This window comes from Giraffa tippelskirchi, chromosome 4, assembly GCF_054371585.1.
Source record: "Giraffa tippelskirchi isolate mGirTip1 chromosome 4, T2T-mGirTip1v1.2.pri, whole genome shotgun sequence".
In the NCBI taxonomy this organism is placed as follows: Eukaryota; Metazoa; Chordata; class Mammalia; order Artiodactyla; family Giraffidae; genus Giraffa; species Giraffa tippelskirchi.
The window spans coordinates 5666707-5681879 of record NC_137278.1 but is presented as its reverse complement, the minus strand read 5'-3'; the positions used below and the strand labels follow the sequence as shown (position 1 = coordinate 5681879).

General features: G+C 54.1%; 1 protein-coding gene across 2 annotated transcripts in view; it reads left to right on the top strand.

Moving 5' to 3' along the window:
• Positions 1 to 15173, top strand: part of LAMC3 (laminin subunit gamma 3) — a 65454-nt gene that overhangs the window by 40551 nt on the left and 9730 nt on the right. For both annotated transcript variants that reach the window (XM_081594771.1, XM_081594770.1), the window contains exons 14-23: positions 3087 to 3332; positions 4144 to 4297; positions 4992 to 5134; positions 5626 to 5804; positions 7235 to 7376; positions 8614 to 8819; positions 9194 to 9270; positions 10453 to 10587; positions 12073 to 12220; positions 13724 to 13873. In XM_081594771.1, the coding sequence (XP_081450897.1) occupies positions 3087 to 3332; positions 4144 to 4297; positions 4992 to 5134; positions 5626 to 5804; positions 7235 to 7376; positions 8614 to 8819; positions 9194 to 9270; positions 10453 to 10587; positions 12073 to 12220; positions 13724 to 13873 (1580 nt within the window). The remainder of the gene's footprint in view (positions 1 to 3086; positions 3333 to 4143; positions 4298 to 4991; positions 5135 to 5625; positions 5805 to 7234; positions 7377 to 8613; positions 8820 to 9193; positions 9271 to 10452; positions 10588 to 12072; positions 12221 to 13723; positions 13874 to 15173) is intronic.

Genomic DNA, 15173 nt, shown 5'->3' with positions numbered 1-15173 from the left:
ATGTCGCCAGGTAATGTGTGGTGCAAAACTTCCCCCAGCCCCAGTCCTCTCCCTGTTCCCCATTCCTGCTCCAGGAAGCAGAGTCATTCTAGACAGCTGATTGTTTTAAAAAAAAAAAAAAAAAGCACACAAGAGCTTTATTGAGATATTATTCATATACCCCCCCCGACTCACCCATTTAAAGTGTGCAATTCAGTGTTTTTTTTTTTATATTTGCCATTACTGACTTTTAAAATTTTAGAAAAGTACACATAACATGAAACTTGCCATTTTGACTGTTTTTAAGTGTACAATTCAGGTGCCTTAAGTACATTCATGGTGTTGTGTAACCATCACCGCTGTCCACCCACAGAATTTTTTATCATCCTAAATAGAAGCTTCAAACCCATTAAATGATTATCTCAGAGCTCCCCCCCATCCACCGTTCTAGTTCTGTCTCCCTGAATGTGAATATCCCAGGCACCTCAGGTAGGTGGACTCAGACGATATTTGTCCTTTTGTGTCTGGTTTGTTTCACTTGGCGTAACGTTCCCGTGATCTCAGATACCTGGTTCTACATTTGGGACCACGCTGAAAGCAGCTCCCTTGGGACTTCCCTGGTGGTCCAGTGGTTAATACTGCATGCTTCCAATGTAGGGGTTGCAGGTTCGATCCCCGGTCAGGGAGGTTCCGCATGCCATGTAGTGTGACAAGAAAAAAAAAACGCTGAAAGCAGCTCCCTGACAGCTAGCAGGTTGGGGAGGTGCTCCAGAGCAGGGGTCCCCAAGAACTGAGGGGGCAAGGTCCCACCTTAGGACCCTGCCCCTGCCATCATGCTGCCTCTGGTTTCCATAACCGTCCCCACATTCCCTGGCTCCCCATCTGTGGCTTCCCCTGGCCTACAACTCAAGGGGACTCCACTCAGTCAGAGAGGGTGGACAGAGAAGGGAGGGACTTCGGGGGAGGAGGGCACTGCTGTGCACAGGAGGAGCCCTGGGAAGGATGCGAGGGTGGACATTAGAGCTGTGTGCCAGCCCACGTCTTTATCACACCAGCATCCTTCAGGTCCCGCCAGAGCCCAGCACACAGGGGACTCACCCATGCAGTCTGATCCGCGACTGACCGTGTTCAAGTCCTGATCCTTGCCTGCCTTGCTTGCCTACCACCCTGACCCCTCACAGCTGCCTCCTGCCGGGGAACTGTCCTCTCCTGGTCCCGGGTGGATGGCAAGTTAACTGCAGGGACCACATTCTTCATCATTGGCTTCAGTCTCCCCCTTGGCCATATGACTCCATCTCTGTTTCACAGTCTCAAAGCCAGACCCTAGCCTCTACCTTCTGAACTCTGCTCAGATTTTTCTTTCCCTTCCTTTTCTCTCTTTTGTCTCCTCCTCCTTAGTCATCCCCCTCACCACGTTCAAGGTTGCCTGCCTTTCATCGCATTAATTTGATTTCCACCAGAGTGATGAACTTTGAGAATGTGGGGAGCCCACAGCTATTTTTCACAATGACAGTAGCTACTTTTTAGATTGTAAATTAAATAACACTCATTGTAACCAATGAGTAAATTGTTGGGAAAAGTGTAAAGGAACGTGAGTGCCTACAGGCACGAAGATCGTTTAAGATGCCCATCATCCTACCACTCCCAGGTCCCCCCATCGTCTGTTTCATGCGGATACGCACAGAGAGGTAGGCATGTTTACCAAGAACAGGCTGACACTGCATGAAGCCCAGGGTACAAGGATGGCCCTTGATCTGTGTTCAGAGTGGACTTCCCAGGCCATGACCCTCCAGAAGCCTCCTCACACACTGTCTTTTCTGAGACTCACAGTAACCCTAGGGCTGGAAGATGAAGTCACAGCTCCAGATCAAATCCAGGAAGCAGGGCAGGAGTAGGAAATAGACAGTCCAGAGGGAGTTCAGAAGCCACGAGAAGCAGAAAAGGCAAAGGGGCCAGAAACCAGGAGGGAAAAAGCAACCCCGGCTGAGGGAGAGAGATGGGGGAGGGGATGGTGACGAGGAGGGTGGCAGTGATGTTGAAGATGGAGACAAGGAAGATGACGACAAAGAGAGGGATGAGCAAGATAAGGATGAAGATGATGAAGACCATCGAGTTGATGCTAATGATGAAGGTGGAGATGGTGATAAAGGTGATGATGACGAAGATGCTGAGTGATGATGGAGAGTGATGCTCAAGGTCATGAGGAAGATAACAGTCAATATGGTGACCATAGCGGAGAATGATGGATGAAAATGATGATAGAGGTGATGTCCACAGAGCTTCCTTGGCGGCTCAGTGGTAAAGAATTCACCTGCCAATGCTGGAGAAGCGAGTTTAAGAAGATCCCACATGGTGTGGAGCAGCTAAGCCCCGGTGCCCCGACTACTAAGCCCGTGCTCTAGAGCCCATGTGCAGCAACTACTGAAGCCCATGCACCTTAGAGCCCTGCTCTGCAGCCAGAGAAGCCACAGCCACGGGAAGCCCATGCTCTGCGATAAGAGAGTAGGCCCCCCACTCCGCAGCTAGAGGGAGCCCACGCGCAGCCACGAGGACACAGCACGACCGTAAATAAATAATGCTAAATCAGCCATGGAAGAAAAATCAACCAGACCCCGCATCATCTGGCCGCCACTCATCTCTGCAGACAAAGGTCGTGATGACAATAATGATGATATGATGAGGAGGATGGTCAAGGCGCTGATGAAGAGAATGGTGAATGAGGATATGGTGGCTAGGGGGTTGAAGATGGTGAATGGGTGATAACAGCCACTGCTGTTGATTGGGAACTGTGTGCCAGTATCTGGGCTTACTGCTTTGCTCACCAAACCTTCTCAAGGGTCCTTTGAGGTCACTGCCTTTATTGTCCCCACTCTGCAGACATAGAGTCCAAGTTCAGCAAGGCCCAGAGGCTCACTTAAGGCCACACGGCCAGCTGATGGCCTGGCTGGGCCCTGGCCCCAGGCCAGCTTGACCCCAAAGCCCATGCTCTGCTCCACGAGGAGCCTTGTGGGAGGTCTCTTGGGTTCCCACCCACCCTCACCCCTCACGGACCCAGCAGGCCAGGCCCCTCATTCCTGCTCCTCCACACAAGCCTTCTTCTTTCCCAGGGCGGCGCTGTGAGATCTGTGATGATGGCTTTTTTGGGGACCCACTGGGGCTCTCTGGGCCCCCCCAGCCCTGCCAGCCATGTCAGTGCAGTGGAAACGTGGACCCCAATGCTGTGGGCAACTGTGACTCCCTGTCTGGTCACTGCCTGCGATGCCTGCACAACACAACGGGTGTCCACTGCGGGCACTGTCGGGAAGGCTTCTACGGGAGCGCCCTGGCCCCCCGGCCGGCAGACAAATGCCTGCGTAAGTACCTGGCTCCCAGGCCCACAGGGCAGGGCGGGGCGGGCTCCTTCTCCACCAGATCCAGCCAGCTGTCCTGCAAGGCTCCTGTGCAGCCTTAGGCAGGTTACTCACCTTCTCTGTTGCCTTGTCGAGAAAGTGTAAGGGTTTGTTTTCTTCTCTGAGGTTCTTTCAGCTTCTGGATCTGATCGACTCTGACCCTGTGATTTTTTTGTTTGTTTTTTCCTGCCTGGATAACTTAGCACTGATCTCATGCTCTTGGCACCTAGGACTGTCCCAGAGGGCCTCTGGCCCTCATCATATTTGTCCCACCCCTGGTCTTCTAAGATGCTCAGCCCTCTGGGCCTTCAAGATGTGCATCAGCTCATGGGAGGCTCCCAGGAATGCCCCAGGGAGAAGCTCAGCATTTGCCCCCACCTTGCTCCAAGCCCCTGCCCCACGCGGCCCCTGTCAGCCTCTTGTTTTTAGGGGGGCCCAGGAAAGCAGAGTCAAGTGACCCAAAACAGTGGGAGCTGGGTCTACCCCTGACACCCGCAACCTAGTTTCGGGCCTTCTCTGCAGCCTGTAGGGGGCTCAGAAGGGCCACCTGCCACCATGGCCATCTGGACTGTCTCTCCAGGGACATAGAAAATGGGTTGAGACTAGCGCCCAGCCCTGGAGCCTTTTTTCAGAGATGCCTCAGGAGTCTGAGCTGAATGGGAGTCATCTCCCTGGGCTCCCCACCTTCTCTGCCTCTCTGGGACCCCCTCAAGGTGAAAAAGATGATCTACGGGGTTCCCTGACACTCTTTCCTTCCCCTACTCCCATCCCCCAGCCTGCAGCTGCAACCCGGAGGGCTCAGTCAGTGAGCAGAGACCCTGCAACCCAGTGACCGGCCAGTGCTCCTGCCTGCCTCACGTGACCGGCCGGGACTGCGGCCACTGCAGCCCAGGCTTCTACGACCTCCAGCCCGGGAGGGGCTGCCAGCGGTGAGTGGGGCACAGCTGGGGGTGCCCTTCCCCTGGGTCTCTCCTCAGGATGGAAGAAGTCACCAGGGAGCCTCCAGAGAGGTGCCTCGTCTGGCCTGTGTCATCCCGGGCCCACTGCCAGGTACACCGTGCCCTGCACTGACGGGGGACAAGGGGACGGTCCCTTGGGGGTCAGAATTGGCGCCCTGCCAACCCAGGACGCAGGCCAAGAGCAGCCCTGAGGGATGTCCAGACAGGCGGGAGCTGGTTCAGTCTCTGCTTCCCTCCTCGGTAACTCGGTCACTCTGTGACCTTTGTGGCCACAGCAGCAGCTTAGATAGCATCTTTAGGGAGCAGCGGAGAACTCCAGGGACATGCCCCGTGAAGCAAATCGGTTTCTTTCCAACCGGACTGTCTCATGTTTTCAATATGCTAATTGCCTTGTGACTTTCCAACTGAAAGGTATAGTCCAAGATGTATATATGATATGTCCCCATACCTTTTTCGGGAGGTGGAGGGGAAGAATTTTGTGAGACTGTGCTTCCTGGGCCACAGCTTGGAGGAGGCTGTTGGACATGTTCCCGCACAGAGATGGGACCTCGTCCACAGAGGGCATGGTCCCGAGGCCCCACGCCAGCCTGAGATGGCAGAGGCAGGACTAGGAATGGCCCAGAGCTTGTCCCAGACCTGGGTTCCTTCCCTCCCTTTATTGTAGCTGCAAATGCCACCCGTGGGGCTCCCAGGAGGACCAGTGTCACCCCAAGACTGGGCAATGCCCCTGCCGTCCAGGTGTCGAGGGCCAGACCTGTGACCGATGCCAGCTGGGTTTCTTCGGCTTTTCCGTCAAGGGCTGCCGCGGTAAGGAAGCCAGGTCCTTCCCGGGCTGCCCGGAGACGGAGGCTTCTAGGAAAGAGGATCAGTGGGGAGATGGCCAAGCAGCAGGAGGGAGACAGATCGGATAAGGGGCAGGTCTTCTTGGAGTAACCGTGGGAATGTAGAGTGAGTTGACAGAGCAGAGGAGGGGTGCAGAATCTACTCCTAGATGCTACTACTGACCTCCTGAGTGCCTGGGGCCATCAGATCACCCCTCTGGGTCTCACTTATACGTGGACTGTGTGGCCGTCCTAAACCTGCCTGGTCCTTAGATCCCGGGGACACTGAAATAACTCAGGTTCTTGGTCATCACCTCCAACCTTCTGAATCAGTCTTCTGGGAACGACCCAGGAATGTACTTGAGCTGTCCACAGGGGTTGGGAGCATCTGGGTGGCTAGAGTTGCAGGGGACCTGGGGGTTCTGGTGTGGGGTGGCCATCAGGGTACCCAGTGCCATCTGCACACACAACCCCCAGACTGCAAGTGCTCCCCGCTGGGTGCCACCTCACCCCAGTGCCACGAGAACAGCACGTGTGTGTGCAGGCCTGGCTTCGTGGGCTACAAGTGTGACCGCTGCCAGGACAACTTCTTCCTCACGGCCAGCGGTACGCAGTGCCAGGAGTGCCCGACCTGCTACGCCCTGGTGAAGGAGGAGGTGAGCCCTCCCCGTCTAGGCCCTGCCCAGGCTGGCTCCACCTTCTGTTCATTTCACACCCCCAGCGAGCGCCTGCTCTGTGCTGGATGGCAGGAAGTGCCCACTTATCCTGAGCCCTTGGTCAGTGCCCACTTATCCTGAGCCCTTGGTCTGTCTGGGACCACCGGCCACCTCCTTCTTGTGCCCACCCAGCCATCTGGCTCAGCTCTCCCCTCTGCCCTTTCCTGGCTCCTGAGTGGACAAGAGAAAAATGGCCCCGGCCGTGTGTCCTTCCCCACTACCAGGCCAAGGTCTCACACTTACTCATGTTCAGTGGGGATGAGGGCTCAGATGGCCCTTCGTAGGGAGGGTCAGAGGGAGGGCGATGATCCTGCTGGGACACAAGTAGAACCTCAAGCAAGGAGGTGACGTGGAGCAGGGGTCAGGAGCATGACCTCTGGACCCCAGGAGCATTACCCCCCAACCCTGTTAGTTGTCACCTGTCCAGGCAGGTGACAGCCTTGGTAAGCTTCAGTGGGTCTCTCTGACTCCAAAATGGAGATGGCTCAGACCTGCAACCCCTTTCCTGAAATCGTGAGGCCAGCTTTTGGAATGATGGTTCTGTAGAAAGATAGGATGGTGCGTGATGGATATTGGGTACCACTCCCAGCGGTGCCTGGGCCAGCTGCCCTAATCGAGCCCATTGATACATCTGCAGGAACACAGGTGAATATTCACACCAAGAGGGTAGATAAAGAGCACAGGTAGCCTTGTTCAGAATATTCACACCAAGAGGGGAAATAAACGTCATAGGTAGCCTTGTTCTAAATGAGTTCAGGGATTTTTTTTTTAAAAACTTGATTTTGCCACCCTACGCAGAATGGAAATCTTTGAGGATTTTCAGAGCATTTTGGACTTCAGAATCAAGGAGAGAGCTTGGGACCTGTATCGCCCACCCCTTAGGGTGGTTACAAGGTGAACGTGAGCTGGCGCGTGACCGGTGGTCGCTCACTCCTGGCTCCTAGCAAGGGCTCCATAAATGCATTTATTGTCCATGTGATTGAAAGAACGGGGCTAGGAGATGGAGCAAAGCACTGTAACTCTGTCTGCAAGGATAACATGTCTGCTCCATGCCAAGTCCTGGGAACATGGCAGGACAGACGGAAATCCTCCTGAGGCTTCCCTTCCCATCCCCCCTCAGCAGAGCAGAGGTGTGATTGGCTGAATGCCAGTAGGTGCCATGGGTGTAAGAAGGGAAGGTCAGCTCCAAGGATGGGGGTGGGTATAGTAGGTTCTCAGAGGGCCAGTGTATCCTTCGCTTTGAGGCCCAGTTTAGGACTGGAGAAGGCAACGCTTGGGGGGACAGCAGGCCAGGAAGAAACCAGCAGAGGTGTCCAAGCAGGACTTCAGGCCACCAGCCTCACACCCACTTCCCTCCCTGACCCCTCCAGGCTGCCAAGCTGAAGGCCAGGCTGACCCTGATGGAGGGATGGCTGCAAGGGTCTGACTGCAGCAGGCCCTGGGGGCCGCTGGACATTCTACAGGGAGAGGCCGCACGGGGGGACATCTACCAGGGCCCCCACCTGTTACAAGGTAGAGTGGGAGAGCAGAGTGGGAGACTGGGAGGCCAGGGGAGGGGGCTGGCTGGTCAGATGCCCACCGTGGAGCCCCTCAGTCTGGCCTCAGGATGCTTCAAGGGCTCTGGGCTCACCCCTAGGAGAACTCGCTTGCTGGGAGAGCCTGTATGACTTCCCTAGCTGGGTGAGCCCCTCCTGCCATGCAGCCCTGTCACCCACGGACCTCTCTTTCAGTACCCCTTGCCCTGTTGTACTTTGTAGCTTTGTTAAGATCAGTCTCTGGCTACAGCCTCAGTCCCCATGTCCCCTGCACCACCTAGACTGTACCGGTAAGCTCAGTGAGGGCAGGAGCTGGGTTCATTCACTGAGTCAGGCACGCAACAAATGAACATCGAGGCGCTGTCCCAGGTGCTGAACAGGTACAGTTCCTGCTGTCCTAACTGTTGGCCATTTTGCTCGATGCTGTATCCCCAGCATAGAAAAGTGAAAGTGAAGTCACTCATGTTCGACTCTTTGTGACCCCATGGACTGCAGCCTACCAGGCTCCTTGGTCCATGGGATTTTCCAGACAAGAGTACTGGAGTGGGTTGCTATTTCCTTCTCCAGGGGATCTTACCATCCCAGGGATTGAACCCAGGTCTCCCGCATTGTAGGCAGATGCTTTACCATCTGAGCCACCAGCACAGAAAGTGAATGGCAATAAGAAACAAGACTGTCATTAAGTCAAGGTGAAATTTGGCCCTGGGACACTGATAGGGGGCATCAAAAGCCAACTGGTTATTTTGTCAAGTTTTATGTTCACAAGTACCTGTACTCCTGCAGCAACCACAGGTGAGCTGAGCACCAGTTTGCAAGACTCACAAAATAGGGAGCTATCGGATGCTGTGCATTTAAATGCCCACTCTGAGCCATGTTGTGAATTACAGAGCTGGCTTGGTAGGGAGGGTTTACTGCTCTCTCAGAGTCAGGAATCACTCGCTGTGGCTCTAGAAGGCCTGGCTTCCTTCCAGTCCTTCGTCTGTGGCTCACTTCCTGCGTGGGGGACCTTGGGTCATGATCTGTCATCTCTGGGCCTCAACTTTTGCATCTGTAAAGTGGAGGAGGCTCTTCCTTTGGAGCCAGTGCTCGGGCCCGGTGAGGGAGTCAAGCTGTGCCCAGGAGGAGTAGAGGCCACAGTTGGGGCACCTTGAGGCTATGGGTTTACTGTGAAATTTTGACTTCTCTGTGACCCCTGGGGTGGGGGCTTTCTGTAGGGGCCCAAGAAGCCTTCTTGGAGCAGATGACAGGCCTTGAGGGTGCTGTGAAGGCTGCCCAGGAGCAGCTGCAGGAGCTGGGCAGGAATGCCCACTGTGCCCAGGCTGGAGCGGAGAAGACCTGTGTCCAGCTGGCGGACCTAGCAGCAGCACTGGAATCCTCGGAAGAGGAGATTCTGCATGCGGCCACCATCCTTGCATCTCTGGTACCCTAGGGGACTTCCTCCCCGGCCCCTCCCCCTGACTGAGCCTGGGGCATGTCCCTGCTTTGGGAGGCTCAGTTTTCTCATCCACAGAATAGCAGGTCACAGTGGCTCCCCTGCCCATTCAATGAGATGATGTTTGCAAAGCACGAGGCATATTCCAAGTAGACAGTGAATGCCCAGCCAGTGGCAGGCGTTGTTACTGTTGTTTCCAAGCTCTAGGGCTCTGCCCACTGGATACTGACTTTGCAGCTGGCTCTGAGCATTTATACATTAAGTGGCATGGCCCAATTCTGCCCAATAACTGAGCCAGATACTGCCCTGAACCTTCAGGGATGGGCCATCAGCTCCCTCTGACTTCCTTCTTTCCTCTAAAGGTGATTCCTCAGGAAGGGCTCCGCCAACCCGCCAACTGGAGCCACCTAGCCATAGAGGCACGTGCCCTCGCCAGGAGGTGAGCCCCCACGCCCCAGGAGCTTGGTGAGGTCCTGTCCACAGAACCATGAAGGGAGGCCAGCCCTTCTCCCAAGGTCTTCCAGGGTCGAGTCCAGTCCCATAGGTGTTCCCACCCCGAGAAGTTGGAACCATTGAGTACAGGGCTGTATGGTGGGGGAGAACTGTGCAAGATGCTCACAGCATCTCTGAGCCCAGAGATGTGAGGGTGGGGTGCGGGTAGAGCTGCTGTATTGAGGTGTAATTCTCACGCCATGCAAGTCAACTGTTTATATTGAACAGTTCAATGGTGTTCAGTATATTCATAGAATCGTGCTATTATACCATCCCCACAGTCAGTTTTAGAACACTTTCCTCACCCCGCCCCCCAGAAACAAGTCCCATACCCATCAGACATCACTCTCCATTCCTCATCACCCTCCCCAGCCCTAGTAACCACTCATCTGCTTTCTGTCTCTATAGATTTGCTAACCTGGACATTTCATATACATGGAATCATACACGTGGTCTTTTGTATCTGGCTTCTTTCACTTAGTGTAAATTTTCAAGGTTCATCAGCATTGTACCTTGTGTCAGCACTTCATTCTTTTTTTTACAACCAAATAGTATTATTCCATTGTTTGAATATGTCACATTTTGTTTATCCAGTCATCTGTTGACAGATATTTGGATTGTTTCATCCTCTGCCTTTAAGGAGCAGCTTGAGATCCTAAAGACACAAGCTGTGAAGCAATGTGTCCCTTTGGCTGTACTTTACCGACTGTAGGTCCATTTTACAGATGAGCAAAGAGACTCAGAGAAGTGAAGTGACTTGCTTAAGGGCAAATGGTTAGCAGTGGTAGAGCCGGATTCAAACCCAGGCTGTCTTGACCACTCTTTTCTATGCTGTCTTTATTAGGGTGACCGTATAATCTATTGTCCAAACTGAGATTTTATGTGTGAGGAAAGGCCCCATTATATGTTTTGTCAGGACAGCAGGCATAAACCCAATATAACAGGAAGAGGGGCGTGGGTCTCCTTCCCATCAAGTCTTGTCAGGCACAGAGGGTAAAGGATCCTGGCCCCCGTAGCTATACTCTGTGTGTGGGATGGTGAGAGTATACCACGCAGGGGGTGTGGGTTTGCACCCAAGCCCCCTTCCGTGTGAGCTCCTGGTGATGGTCAGGCAGGTATTTTCACACAGCCACAGGGACACCGCTGCCAAGATTGAGGCCACAGCTCGGAGAGCCCTGCTCACCTCCAACACCAGTTCTGCACTTCTCTGGAGCCTGATGGAGGGCCGAGCAGCCCTGGAGGCCCAGCAGGAGCTGGAGGACAGGTGAGACTACCCAGGTGTGGGGAGGAGCCTGGGTTGGCTTCCTGGAGCCCACAAGGCCTGACCAGAGGCCAGTGGTTCCAGAAGCGCCTTCCTTCCCTTGAGTCCTGATGTTCTTTGGGGTGGGGGTGGGATGCCTGGGGTCTTGGGTCTGCTCGGTGGTGAGTTATAGGAACCCACTCATGCCTGGAGTAGGAAATGCCAACCCACTCCAGTATTCTTGCCTGGGGAATTCCATGGACAGAGGAGCCTGGCGGGCTATAGTCCCTGGAGGTGGCAAAGAGTTGGATACGACTGAGCACACACACTCACGCCTGGGAGTGCAGCTCAGCCTCTGGAGAGAAGGGACGAGAACGTGAAGGAGGAGGGTCCAGGTCAGAACCTCCTCCCCCTACGCCACCCCAGGCCCCTGGGGAGTGCCTCTCAGGCACTAGCTTTCTTCTTGGCCTCTGCTTCTCTGCTGAGGAGGGAGCGGCCCCCTCCTATCCCCCTCATTCAGAGGGTCAGCGAAGACCCACCAACGTCTCATTGAGCCCAAGTGGACTTCCTAGATGAGAGACTCTGATTGGCCCAGCTTGAGTCAGGTGGCCCATCCTGAACCAATTAGTTTGGTTGGGTGAATCACATGACTCACTCCCAGAGGCAGGGGCACTGGTTCTCTAAAAAGGGATGAGGGATGGGAGTGACCTCACAGGGTGGGCTTCCCTTCAGTAAAGAATCTGCCTGCAGTGCAGGAGACCCAGGTTCAATCCCTGGGTCAGGAAGAGCCCCTGGAGAAGGAAATGGCAACCCACTTCGGTATCCTTGCCTGGAAAAAAATCTCATGGGCAGAGGAGCCTGGTGGGCTGCAGTCCATGGGGTTGCAAAGAGTCGGGCACGACTGAGTGACTAACACTTTCTTTCTCAGGGGGTGGTGCACTCCAGCAGTACCTATGGTTGGGGGAGCTGGAGGGGAGCAAGATGTGGACAGCTGGACAGGAAAGCTATCTTAGTTGATTGATTATAGCACTTTGGGGAAAAAGGGCCCCAGGGCAATCATGCAGCCCAGGGATCTCTCTTTACCTGGAGAGCAGCGTGCCCAAGGTCACCCAAGGGCATCAGGGCCTAGGCTGCTATCCCTCTGCCAGTGCCAAGCGTTTTTCCTCTTGGAGATTCATCCAGAGGAGCCAGACATTCACAGAACATGTGACTCTCAAGTGGAAACCAAGCGGGAGCCCCTTCAGAAAAGCGTGATTGAATTAAGTGAATGGAGGAACAAGAATGCAGTGCCTCTGCGGCCTTTTCATTCATTAGAAAGCTGCCAAGTAGCAGCCAGCTTCTGAGGCCAGCTGCTGGGTACCCACTCCACAGATGGCGGCTCTGCCCGGGAAGTCGCCAGAGCCCCCTTCCATCGGGAATTCCAGTGGAGAGGGGCGGGCAGCCGTTACAGTGATCAGGAGGGACAGCCTGCACCCGCTCACAGGCCACCCTGCCTCTGTCTCCTCCCAGGTACCAGGAGGTACAAGCGGCCCAGAAGGCGCTGGGCACGGCCATGGCAGAGGCGCTGCCTGAAGCTGAGAGGGTGCTGGCCGCTGTGCAGCAAGTCAGCGCGGACGCAGCCCTGCACCTGGCCTCACCGGCCGCCCCAGCGTCACCGGTCAGCTCGGCTGTCCTTGGAGCTCTGCATGGGGCAGGAAGGGGGGAGAACGTGGTGGCTGGGAAACCAGTGTGGCCCAGGCAGAGGTGGATGATGTGGCTTATTTTTAGCTCGATAGCAGTTGATTAAAAGATAGGGCACCTCCATGGCCTGGCAGAGTGCCTGCCTGCCACAGAGCTCAGCCAATCTTAGTTATTGAAAATAATATTAAGGCTGAGGTCCCTTCTCCGTCACACTGGCATTGGCAATGACACCAGACAGACATGGAGTTAAATCCCAGCCCCACCACTCAAGTTCTGTGACCTTGGTCAAGGACCTTCCCCCTCTGTGCCTCAGTTACTTTGTCGGATGGAGCTCACCCTTTAGGTTGTTTCTGGGCTGTATCCATCAGGGGTGGGGAGGGGATTCATGGCTCACCTCTGGATAAATCAGTTCATCATGATTTCTCAGTAATCCTGAAATCCCAAAACTGGGGAGCTGAACTTAAAAAAAAAAAAGACTAAACATATAGAAATGCATCTGAGGCCCAGCCGGTTGGGACTGACTGGCCCAGGCTAAATGCTCAAGGTCTTTGGTTCTCCCACTGTGTATAAAAAAGGAAAACATGGGTAGTGACATGTCTGGCCCTGAGCGCTGTCCCAGATACTACTGAAGGTGTTAGGTAAGATGCAGTCCCCACATGACAGTCTGAATTCAGAAGTACAGGTAATTGGTCCTCTCCATTAACACGTTTCCCCTCCCCAGAGTAAAGCTAGACAAAGGGCCAGCTGGGTTGAACTAGATACTAGTTTTCAGGCCCCTTATCCTTAAAAGGAGCCCCACTTCAGATACTCAAACATTCCTAGGAATCACTCTGCTTGCCTCAAACAAACAAAAGCAGGAAGTCACTGCTCAGCTAGGATTCATTTCTGCCATAAAAAGAGAAAACAATCTATTGAGGATGTTTATCTGACTGGCTGTTTCCAGGTATAAGATTATGAGTAATCCTAATCTACCTCCAATTGGCAGCTTCCCTTGTAGCTCAATCGGTAAAGAATCTGCCTGCAATGCAGGAGACCCGGGCTTGATTCTTGGCTTGGAAAGATCCCCTGGAGAAGGAAATGGCAACCCACTCTAGTATTCTTGCCTAGAGAATCCCATGGACAGAGGAACCTGGAGGGCTACAGCCATGGGGTCGCAAGAGTCGGACGTGACTTAGAGACTAAACTGCCACCGCCACCTACAATGGACCAGCCCGTGTGCTTAATTCAGACTGGAATTTAGAATCAAGTAGGGAGCCTGAGGGAGGAAATGCAAGTCAGGAAGGTCAGCTGAGTTGCCTGAGGCCACACTACTAGGAATTGCTGGGGCTGGAATCGGGCCTCAAGTGACAGGCTCCTCTGCCTGGCTCCTCTCGCCCTGGCTCCTCTGCGTCTTGGGGTCCACGTGCAGCCCTGACCCCCACTGTCTCCTCCTATCCTGCCCCTTGGGCCTCTCTTGCCTGAGCCCTCCATCTCCCAGCAGCCTCAGAAGTCCCAGGTCGAGGCCGTGAACCTGAAGGTGCAGACGCTGGAGAGGACGGTCACATCAAGAGAGCGCACGGTGACCGAGGCTGCCCGGTCCCTGCAGGCCACCACCCAGGCCGTGCTGCACGAGATGGAGCCCCTCACGCAGGTGGGCTCACATCCTTTGAGGCGGCACCTGGAGGGGGTTGGGGCTGCCCCAGGGTGATCTGGGGTCAGGGGTTGCAGGGGAGGGAGGGGCAAAGACCAGAGCAGTTCTTTCTGCCCCTCCAGCGCCTCCCCTCCAAACTCCAGACAACCTCAGTTAGCAGGTGCCAAGGCAGGAGGTCCTGATTGCCTGAGAAGGAGTAAAGGTGTGAGAGGAGGCAGGACAGACGGACAGACAGAGCACCAGCAGCAGCCGGGGCCGCACCTACCACCCTACACTGTTAATTACGTCGGGGAGGAGTCGCATTGATTCAGTCTTGAATTCATCAGCTCACTTCCCAGATATTTTAGCAAACACCTACATCACTCCAGCGCTCAACCCCACAGTTGACAGCCCAGAAGCGGAGGCAGTGCTAAGTAATCAGGGAATTCAAGAATTGGGTGAATTTAGCCCAACCCAGTGGTTTCCAACCTATTAGAGTATAGGCACCCCTTCAAGTGTTTTTTTTTCAACTTTTCATCTGAAAATAATTTTAGACTTAGAAAAAAGTTGTGAAGAAAGTCCAAAGAATTCCCCTATACCCTTCACACAGATTCCCCTTCTGTTAACATTTTACCTAACCACCTTACAAGGATCAGAGTAAGGAAATCAACATGATATTTACACAATAAGCCTGATCTACAGACTTTATTCAAATCCATCATCCACTTATCCCAGCAGTGGCTTATCCCACAGATCATCTTTATTGTCCTTTTAGAGACAAGGCTCAGGGGAGAACCTTGCTGGCAGCATCTAAAGAGCTGGGCCTTGTGCCTGTCACACGCTGGGTGAGCTGTGCTGTGTCAGGGTCACCTGGGGTGGTACTCATTTATCCAGTCCATCCCCCTGGTCCGGGGAGCAGATGAGGCCACGGCAGGGTCAGGACCAGACCCCAGTGTGCAGTGTCCCAGCACGGTGCCTCCCACCTTCCTTTCCCATGCATTTGGAGTAAGACTTAAGACACAAGGGCTCCCTGGGCAGCATCTGGTATCTCTTGAAACCCACATGATTGACTGACCGAAATTCATGTAACATAAAATTACCCAGCTCCTTTTTTTTGGCCAGGCTATGCAGGATGCAGGATCTTAGTTCCCTGACTGGGGATTGAACCCATGCCCCTTGCAATGGAAAGGTGGAGTCCTAACAACTGAACCACCAGGAAATTCCCTAAAATTACCCACTTTAAAATGTACAACACAGTGGCAGTTAGCACACTCACAATGTTGTGCAACCATCACCTCTCAGTTTGGAAACACTCATCACC